Source organism: Eurytemora carolleeae, unplaced genomic scaffold, assembly GCF_000591075.1.
Source record: "Eurytemora carolleeae unplaced genomic scaffold, Eaff_2.0 scaffold30, whole genome shotgun sequence".
Taxonomy (NCBI): Eukaryota; Metazoa; Arthropoda; class Copepoda; order Calanoida; family Temoridae; genus Eurytemora; species Eurytemora carolleeae.
Window position 1 is genome coordinate 278,243 of NW_019396243.1, and position 11,152 is coordinate 289,394.

Consider the following 11,152-nt stretch of genomic DNA (forward strand, 5'->3'; position numbering starts at 1 on the left):
TCAGGGTTTACCATCCAAATATAAGAATTTAGTATAGCGTCTATTAAGCCACAAACCGGTAGCAGTATAAGAAGCGCCTCCCCTAATTACAGACTATGGTTTTCGTACTAATGACGAATTGTTATATTAAAAGAATTAAGGTTTTACTATTTCAAGTTTTCATGGCTCTTTATTACAGACGTTTAATATGTGCAGACCCTGTGATTATGTAGTAATGAGAATTACGAATTCCTTAATGATAAAATCATCAAAATTACAGGGTTAACGTAATTTCTTCATTTCAAGAATGTTTAAAAAATTAAAAATGAGAAAAACCGGTTTAAATTGAAATAGTTGATTTCTCTGTAAAATGATATTTTTTAGGTCAAATTAGCAGTTTTTCAATATAAAAATGTAAAATATGTAGTTCATTTTTTATGAAAAATCATGTTAATTATCAAAGATGTGCTTTGCAGTTTTAATACATCTTAAAAACAATATTTTTCTACAGTTAACAAAGTTTATTTATATGTTTCGAATAAATCTCTAATTTATTAGTTTATAAATCTTTAGGGTGGTTTTATCGAGGCTCATCCGTCAAATGTGATTGATTAAAAGTAAATCAATAATCTGTAATCTTTAAACACTGGATTCTGGAGACGAATCCTCTATACGTATATAATAGATAATATTGAATCCTCTATACGTATATAATAGATAATATTGAATCCTCTATACGTATATAATAGATAATATTGAATCCTCTATACGTATATAATAGATAATATTGAATCAATATTATTCATAAAATCCGAGCTTTGATCTACTTCAGCTTACTGCCATGTTCATAAAACAGCAAAGAACAAGTTGAACCAATAAGCTTAAATGGAGTATCCAAGTAACATCAAATTAGTTTCCATATGAAGAGTTAATTACAAACACTGCATGTATAGATCCGAAAGACACTTCTACATGGAAAGTTAAAAATATTCACATAGCCATAAGTACCGTTAGGAATCAGACAGAGGATCAGTTGAAATAAAGCCAACATGTTCCTTCAAGGAAATATAAAAGTATTTGCAATTAGTGTATAATACCATAAAACCTGCCAATTACCCGCAGTGGAGAGAAAATAATTTGATCCTGGGGAAAAAGGTGAATGCGAATCTAACACTGATTTTTCCCTCCAACATGAATATGTTGGCAGACCCTTGACTGCAAAAAGGAATTGATTGAGAGCATTTTACATCTTTAAGTTTCATGTGCCCAGTAAATATGGATGCCATGAAAAATGGCGGAAAGGTTATATAGGATCTTAAATTTACAGTGTGTAAAGTGGAGCCAAAATAAACATGAGAATTTAGAAACTAATTTTTTTGCGTCAATCACAAAAAAATATCAAATTTTTCCCTTTCATCCAAAGTTTCATGTATTTATTACTATTTACACACAGGTTTATGTACACCCTGTAATTTTTAAAACCTTCCAGAATTGATCTTTTCCCTCAAACCTGGGCAAATCGAAAGAAGGTTCGGACTACTTTGCACAAGTGCAGTCTCTAAAGTGTAGAAACGCCCAAGCAACTATAGAACTGTCCTAGTATATTGCTTTAATATTCTAGTGCGACATCTTAATGTGGAGGTTTAAAGAATTACGATACGCTGTATTAGAATAAATGTTTATGAGAGTCCATGGAGACGGGATAACAGAGATTTAATCTTATCCAACATGATCTCCTTCACTCGTCTGTCTAGTTATCCTTCTATCTATCCATCCACACCTCTCTAGATATCTGTTTGTATATCATGGTTTAATCGAATCCAATTTCTTCAAATTTTGCAAGTTAGGTTCGTAAATTTTCATCTAAGGGGGTTCTCTTTAAAAGAGACTGGCGGATTTGTGTAGCAGAGACAGTGAAAGAAATGTTAACATTCGGCACTTTTGATATTGTACTCACTGTCGTAGTTTTCCGGATTTTTAAGAAGAAAAAGAAAAGAATTTATCCAATTTAAAATATCTAAAATCTTACCGTTTAGATCGTAGACCTTGAAGAGGAATGAAATCTTCTCGTCCTCCCCTTGTCCGGAGAACTGATGCATCGTCTCTATAAACTCGGCCAGAGAGACGGTTCCGCTTCCGTCCTTGTCGAAAATTCGGAATGCCCGTTCAACAAAAAACTCCTGTAAGAAATTCTATGATTCAGCAGATTTAGCGGCTATTTTGTCTGTGCATCGGTTTCGGTTGAATTGGGGCAGTGTTTCTTATCATTAATTTAAATGTCCATTCCTTAGTTTGTTTGTCTTTTCATCAATAATCACTGATCAGATCGCAAATGAATCAATTAATTAAATCGTCAGTTTTTCGAATCGTCGGCCACTGCAAACCAGCTCAAGCTCTTACGCAAAAATCTATCAGTATTTTGCCAATTACTCCTTTACAATTTTAAAATATTTATGTCTAGGGTTATAAAAAAACAATAAGTGTGTGGGTGAGATAAAGTCAAAGGCCAGGGCGTTGCGACACTTTAAAGTTGAGGCTTTTTAAAAATTTGATTATTAACTTTCAGAGTTGTCTAGATCTAGTGCGGCCGATGTGCAAATCAATGTCTTAATATTTCTATTCGTCGATGCGTCATTTTATAATTGTGTTTGATTACGCCAGTTCGTCGATGCGTCATTTTATAATTGTGTTTGATTACGCCAGTTCGTCGATGCGTCATTTTATAAACGTGTTTGATTACGTCAGTTCGTCGATGCGTCATTTTAAAATTGTGTTTGATTACGCCAAGTTGTCGATGCGTCAGTAATTGTCAATGATGCCATTTGGCCTATATTGGGTTTTCCAGGTTCTTATCTGTACGCTTTAGTGTGTGTGCGTCAGGTCTCGTCAAAACAAGGAACGGAAATATTAACTGACGCTAATTTTGAGTCCAAGCTGCTCATGGCGTAGTAATTATATGCAAAGGACATTCAAATGTATATTTTTCTCTCCTCTAAATGACGGGCCGTTAGAGGGGGGGGGAGGGGGAATGTATATTTACTCAGATAAATTACAAAAAACTTACATTTTTCGATGGCACAATTTTTTTGAACTCATCCAGAGTGAATTCTTCTTTTCCTTTACCAACATTCTCTCGGAAAACCTGTTCCAACCATTGTATATTCTCTTCGTTAAGAACTCCACGCACCCTAGATATTACATTCAATTATTTTACATTGATTAAACACATAATTTAGCGCATTTTAGACGGTTTGAGGATGAATGAATGAGTGGATATACGTTTATATAAGTAGGCATAATTAATTATAAAGCAGCTTCTGAGGTAAATTAACCTCGCAGTTTAAGAGGAATTTCTGGAAACCCGTTTAACCTTTCGACCTAAGCATAGTGAACCATGATCCCTATTCTCCAAACCCTGCTCCATATACCCCCCTCATACTGTGTGCTCTATCCCGGAGTATTCACTATCAACATCACTCTTCTATCAGGGTTTTAAGAAATAATTCATTGGATTCTAGGCTTTAGTTAGTATCAGGGTTCACTATGGATACTAGTATCAGGGTTTAATATGGATACAAGTATCAGGGTTTACTATGGATACTGGTATCAGGGTTTACTATGGATACTAGTATCAGGGTTTACTATGGATACTGGTATTTGGGTTTACTATGGATACTAGTATTAGGGGTTTACTATGGATACTAGTATTAGGGTTTACTATGGATACTGGTATTAGGGTTTACTATATGGATACTGGTATTAGGGTTTACCATGGATACTAGTATTAGGGTTTACTATGGATACTGGTATCAGGGTTTATAATGGATGCTAGAATTAGGGTTTACTATGGATACTAGCATTATGGTTTACTATGGATACAAGTATCAGGGTTTACTATGGATACTAGTAACAGGGTTTACTATGGATACTAGTATCAGGGTTTACTATGGATACTGGTATCAGGGTTTACTATGGATACTGGTATTAGGGTTGCCTATGGATACTCAAGGTTTACTATGGTTACTAGTGTCAGGGTATTCTATGGATACTAGTGTCAGGGTTTACTATGGATACTAGTATCAGGGTATACTGTATACAAGTATGAGGGTTTACTGTATACTAGTATCAGGGTATACTGTATACTAGTATCAGGGTATACTGTATACTAGTATCAGGGTTTACTGTATACTAGTATCAGGGTATACTGTATACTAGTATCAGGGTTTACTGTATACTAGTATCAGGGTATACTGTATACTAGTATGAGGGTATACTGTATACTAGTATCCGGGTTTACTGTATACTAGTATCAGGGTACACTGTATACTAGTATCAGGGTTTACTGTATACTAGTATCAGGGTATACTGTATACTAGTATCAGGGTTCACTGAGTATATTAGTTTACTATAGATAAACTCGTTAAGTAACCTTGTCAAAATAAATAATAAGGTCTGGCTTATTATCCCGTCAAGATGAATTTAAACATAATTGGATAATGAGATACAGGTAAACAGAGATATAGATAAAGATACTGCAAACCAAGCCTTCATTGAGTTTGCTGTTAAATGATGGAAAACTCTGTGATTAAATTTTAACAAATACAAAATGTCGCAATTTAATTTTTAATTTTGCGTAATGAAAGGGACTATCCGAGTAATTTCAAGTGAACTTTCATGCATGGATGACAATGCCCGCGTTATAATGGCATCCTTGAAGTATTATCCAAAATCTGACTGGATAAGTGTTCAATTCAGATAATTTTGCCAGGGCTTCTGATGAGCAAGAAATGCGCAAGTCACTTTTGGAGAGAAATTAACTTTAAGGAAACTTGGCAGCGAGGGTAACCTGAAAATACGCAAACAATCCCTTTTAAGGATTAGAACAAATAAACAAACTGAATCCATAGAAAACAGATATTTTACTTACAGAGGGTTTGTGATGACTATAAAGAACGACATGAAGTCCTCGACAGTAATTATATCGTCCATATCCTTGTCTATACATCTCATCAGTTTAGTTACTACACCTCGACTAGACCAGATCTAAACAAAGATTAGTTTAGTTATTACACCTCGACTAGACCAGATCTAAACAAAGATTAGCTTAGTTATTTATACACCTCGACTAGACCAGATCTAAACAAAAATTAGTTTATATACTACACCTCGACTAGACCAGATCTAAACAAAGATTAGTTTAGTTACTACACCTCGACTAGACCAGATCTAAACAAAGATTAGTTTATATACTACACCTCGACTAGACTAGATCTAAACAAAGATTAGTTTATATACTACACCTCGACTAGACCAGATCTAAACAAAGATTAGTTTATATACTACACCTCGACTAGACCAGATATAAACAAAGATTAGTTTAGTTACTACACCTCGACTAGACCAGATCTAAACAAATATTAGTTTAGTTACTACACCTCGAGTAGACCAGATCTAAACAAATATTAGTTTAGTTACTACACCTCGAGTAGACCAGATCTAAACAAAGATTAGTTTAGTTATTACAAATCGACTAGACCAGATCTAAACAAAGATTAGTTTAGTTACTACACCTCGACTAGACCAAATCTAAACAGATTAGTTTAGTTATTTATACACCTCGACTAGACCAGATCTAAACAAATATTAGTTTAGTTATTTATACACCTCGACTAGACCAGATCTAAACAAAGATTAGTTTAGTTACTACACCTCGACTAGACCAGATCTAAACAGATTAGTTTAGTTACTACACCTCGACTAGACCAGATCTAAACAGATTAGCTTAGTTACTACACCTCGACTAGACCAGATCTAAACAGATTAGTTTAGTTTACTTACTACACCTCGACTAGACCAGATCTAAACAGATTAGTTTACTTACTACACCTCGACTAGACCAGATCTAAACAGATTAGTTTAGTTTACTTACTACACCTCGACTAGACCAGATCTAATGGTTATAAGGATTTATTTAAGTTTAATGTACAGGGTTTCAGCTCCAAGTACTAGTATGAGTCTTCATGTACTGGTTTTAAGCACTATGTGCTGGAGTTAGATTTATGTACTGTGAGTTACTCCAGGTACTCTAGATAAGCTCCATGTACTCTGGTTAGTTCTAGCTAAAGTACTTAAGAACATGTATTGGTTTAGATGTTGTGTACTTCTTATGTTTATTTTCACTGCTTGAAAATATTTGAGTTTAAGACTGCTGTGCAGGATGACTGTGTTGTTTTATTGAGAAGATTTATCATCCCCCGACCAGAAGATTAGATTAATCGAATCTCAGTTCTAACTCAAGATGGAGATTTATGGGGTTCGGGACGGAGTCAATCCGATATACATCAACCTTCAATACCACACCCACCAACCCCTAGAATAATGAGAGAGGAAGGTAAGAGAGGAGAGATGAGGAGGAAAGAAGAGTAAGGGAATACATGCTGAGAGAGGATAAAAGGAAAGGAGGGATGGAAAGATAAAAGCAATTAAAGTACAATATAAACATGAACAGGGAGAAATACAATAGATTAGGTTTTGATAGGGGAAGGGAGGGAATTGGATGAGTATTGAATGAGAGAGAGGGGGGTAGGTGAGTGTTGAATGGGAGGGAAAGGGATTAGATGAGTGTTGAATGGGAGGAAGAGGGGTAGGTGAGTGTTGAATGGGAGGGAAAGGGATTAGATGAGTGTTGAATGGGAGGAGAGGGGTAGATAAGTGTTGAATGGGAGGAGAGGGGTAGATGAGTGTTGAATGGGAGGAGAGGGGTGGATAAGTGTTGAATGAAAGAGAGAGGGGTGGATAAGTGTTGAATGGGAAGAGAGGGGTGGATAAGTGATGAATGGGAGGAGAGGGATAGATGAGTGTTGAATGGGAGGAGAGGGGTAGATAAGTGTTGAATGGGACGAGAGGGGTAGATGAGTGTTAAATGGGAGGGGGAGAGGGATAGGATTAGAGAAGGGAAAGGGGAGTTACTGGACTAACTGGAGAAAAGTAAAGATTGAGAACGTATCCGTGACCGGGATCGTGATCAAGCCATTTAGATCCTGCATCCAGGACTCAATTAGTGATCATGGTGTATTAGGTTTAAATTTATTAAACTTAAACCAATTAAAACCATTATTAATCTTAGGCGAAGCTAAATCTATTCCTACATGAACTAACATGGTTTAGATAAATGAAATATTCACCTTGTGGAAGGTTTCAGGGGAGACAGGGTTATCCTGGCAGACAAGATAGGTTACAGCTTCCAGGAGTTCAACTAGATCCATTTTCTCCTGGTCCTTCCGGGACTCATCCTCTCCGTCACTACAATATATATAGGTTAAACAGTCTCCAGGACTGTATCATGCTTCTCCAGGACTAATCCTTTCCCTCACTACAATATAAGTTAAACTGTCTCCAGGACTATATCATGCTTCTCCTGGACTCATCCTTCCGCTCACAACAATATATATAGGTTAAACTGTCTCCAGGACTATATCATGCTTCTCCTGGACTCATCCTCTCCCTCACTACAATATATATAGGTTAAACTGTCTCCAGGACTAGATCCAGCTTCTCTTGGACTCATCCTCTCCCTCACTACAAAATATAGAATTTAACAGTCTCCAGCATTAGATTCTTTATTTCCGGGTCTTTCTTAGATTCATCCTTTACTCCGTGGTTGTACTAATATGAAATATAGAGAACGGTATGAATCCATAAATCTGGTAGCTATACAGAAATACATATATTTTATCCTCCTCCATCTCCCACTGTTTATCTAGAAAGATCTATAAAGCTAGGACGGATACAGGAGCCAAGTTCTCTTTCCATTAATCTTGGTAAACCTTGTGTTATCAGGGCGGGCCGGAGACTTAGATCAAATATTCCAAAAATTGAAACTATTATACACAGATTAACAAGATTAGAATCAGGGACAACTCCTGGTGCTGCCCAGGACTCAAGATATTGAAACAAAGAGTATAAATCAAACCTGGTGGAGCAAGTGTTCTTGAGATGAGAAATCCATCTATCCTGGACTAGAAACCCTTGACTCCAGTCATCAAACAGATAAAATAAATTTGTACAGAACTCCTGAAATAAAACAATTATAGAACTATGCCCCGTATTTATATATAAAAAGCAATAATCTCTGTATTTTTGTTTGCTTGGATGTCCGATCATAACTCATGAACCCTTGGACCGATTTGCCTCACAAATTGATGGAGGAACTTGGGAGAACCACGGGAATGTTCTTAGCTTAGTTTTGAGATTTTAAGTTGAGTATATTGACTTTTATAGGGAAAAATAGCTTAAATCGTAATTTACGACCAAACAGTTAATTTCAATTACTCCTGGAAAAATGAATAGTATAGTTCTGCAACCCATTGAGCTGAATATGATTAGTATATCTAAGTATCTGCGTGTTTATCCTATCTAGCAAAATGCAAAGGCATGACCCGGCAATCTCAATTTTTCTTTTGCTAAAATATTGTTTTATTTCATTTATTTAGTTTAATTCATCACATTTTTCCCTCTTTCTGACGTGTATTCTTGCGAACTAGAGCTAAACAGCTCTATATTTGACAGGTTTATATGTATCCTGAAGTATCAGAGATACACCTCTATGTTTGACAGCCTGACAGGTTTATATGTATCCTGGAGTATCAGACCTAAACCTCTATATTTGACAGGTTTATATGTATCCTGAAGTATCAGAGCTAAACCTCTATATTTGACAGGTTTATATGTATCCTGGAGTATCAGAGCTAAACCTCTATATTTGACAGGTTTATATATATCCTGGAGTATCAGAGCTAAACCTCTATATTTGACAGGTTTATATATATCCTGAAGTATTAGAGATAAACCTCTATATTTGACAGGTTTATATATATCCTGGAGTATCAGAGCTAAACCTCTATATTTGATAGGTTTATATATACCCTGGAGTATCAGAGATAAACCTCTATATTTGACAGGTTTATATATATTCTGGAGTATCAGAGCTAAACCTCTATATTTGACAGGTTTATACATATATCCTGGAGTATCAGAGCTAAACCTCTATATTTGACAGGTTTATACATATATCCTGAAGTATCTGAGCTAGTCCTCTATATTTGACAGGTTTATATATATATATATATCCTGGAGTATCAGAGCTAAACCTCTATATTTGACAGGTTTATATATATCCTGAAGTATCAGAGCTAAACCTCTATATTTGACAGGTTTATATGTATCCTGGAGTATCAGAGATTAACCTCTATATTTGACAGGTTTATATGTTACCTGAAGTATCAGAGCTAAACCTCTATGTTTGACAGGTTTATATATATTTTGGAGTATCAGAGATAAACCTCTATATTTGACAGGTTTATATGTATCCTGGAGTATCAGAGATTAACCTCTATATTTGACAGGTTTATATGCATCCTGAAGTATCAGAGCTAAACCTCTATGTTTGACAGGTTTATATATATTTTGGAGTATCAGAGATAAACCTCTATATTTGACAGGTTTATATATATCCTGGAGTATCAGAGATAAACCTCTATATTTGACAGGTTTATATAGATCCTGCAGTATCAGAGCTAAACCTCTATATTTTACAGGTTTATATATATCCTGGAGTATCAGAGCTAAACCTCTTTATTTGACAGGTTTATATGAAGTATATGGAGAAGAGGGTAGGTGGGCAGGAGTTCATCAAGAACGGAGGTTGAATGAGATATTTTGAGTGGGAGCTGAGTTCTGTCAATACTTCTGCTTCCTGCCAACAAAACTAACTTCTCTCCACGGGGTATCTTCTCATGACATTTCAATTTCTAGGCTCTGCGTTCTCCGTATACTCATATACATACTAAACCCCCCCCCCCCTCCATCAACTCACACAACCTTATATGCATATTATACATACAACAAAGAATTAAAGGTTTAGTCTGACCTTGGGCTAGTTTGGGAATCTAACATTTATGAATAAAAAATAAATGATAAGATACTGATCTATATTCAATATTTCCAACCTTATTGAATACATTTCAAGCCTCGTTTATGTATATCACACAACGTTTCATAAAAAGTCATAATCTTTAGAAAAAATGTCTGAATGTTTTTATTTTTATCGCTCTTTCTTTTTAGATTTTAAGGAAATCTGCGTAAATATAAGTAAAAATCAGCGATTTTTACTTATATTTACGAATTCGCAGAAAATTCGAATTTTTATAAACCACGTTTGACTTGGAATATAGAGTAAATCAGACAATACCCTCGTTTAATGGAGGGTAAATTGTAAAGTATTTGTGTACTGTATAAATCAAACGATGTTGTTCCATGCACGCATTAAGGTCTCCTAGTTTTGTTTGTCTAAGATTGACAAGTAAAAAGAAAACGCTGTGTCCAAATATAACAGAGATCGGTTCTATGTAAACTGTTGTTTGTTCTATACATAAACTCCTCTTGTCCTGTCTGTGCAAGCTATTGTTTGTTATAATATAAACTCCCCTTGTCCTATCTGTGCAAACCATTGTTTGTTCTAAACAAGAAGTCTCCTTGTCCTATCTGTGCAAACTATTGTTTGTTATAAATATAAACTCCCCATGTCATATCTGTGCAAATATTGTTTGTTCTAAACATAAACTTCTCTTGTCCTTCCTATGCAAACTAGAATACCCCGTGTCCTATCTGTGTAAACTATTGTTTGCTCTGAACATAAACCCAATTTTCCTATCTGTGCAAACCATGGTTTGTTCTAAACAAACAGAAACGTCGGATTCTACCAAAGCCTGGGAAACTGCACTAGAATTTGTCATTTATACAGGTTTACCAGCCCAGGGAACCTTCTCATTCAAAAATTCTAGCATGTTAATCCCCCCCTGGTAATTCCCCCCCCTCCCCCTTCTTCCGCTTATCAATCCTACACGAATTATGCATTTTATATCTTACTTATACTCAATGGTATCGAAAAAGTAAAGCATTGTAAAAATGGATTTAATTTGTTTTACAAACAAATGTTAAGGGTTGAAATATATAGACTTTTAGAGAAAATTTAATCTGCATAAACTTGGCAGGCTTATGAGTTTCTTACATCACGTATTGGATAATCTGCATAAACTTGGCAGGCTTATGAGTTTCTTACATCTCGTATTGGATAATCTGCATAAACTTGGCAGGCTTATGAGTTTCTTACATC

General features: G+C 35.4%; 1 protein-coding gene across 1 annotated transcript in view; it reads right to left on the minus strand.

The window, feature by feature from the left end:
• Window positions 1-11,152, minus strand: part of LOC111699185 (NADPH oxidase 5) — a 55,795-nt gene that overhangs the window by 22,604 nt on the left and 22,039 nt on the right. Inside the window, exons 4-8 of the mRNA XM_023469788.1 lie at window positions 7,952-8,052; window positions 7,164-7,281; window positions 4,907-5,022; window positions 3,044-3,167; window positions 2,009-2,159 (exon numbers count right to left, since the gene is read on the minus strand). Of these exons, the coding sequence (XP_023325556.1) occupies window positions 2,009-2,159; window positions 3,044-3,167; window positions 4,907-5,022; window positions 7,164-7,281; window positions 7,952-8,052 (610 nt within the window). The remainder of the gene's footprint in view (window positions 1-2,008; window positions 2,160-3,043; window positions 3,168-4,906; window positions 5,023-7,163; window positions 7,282-7,951; window positions 8,053-11,152) is intronic.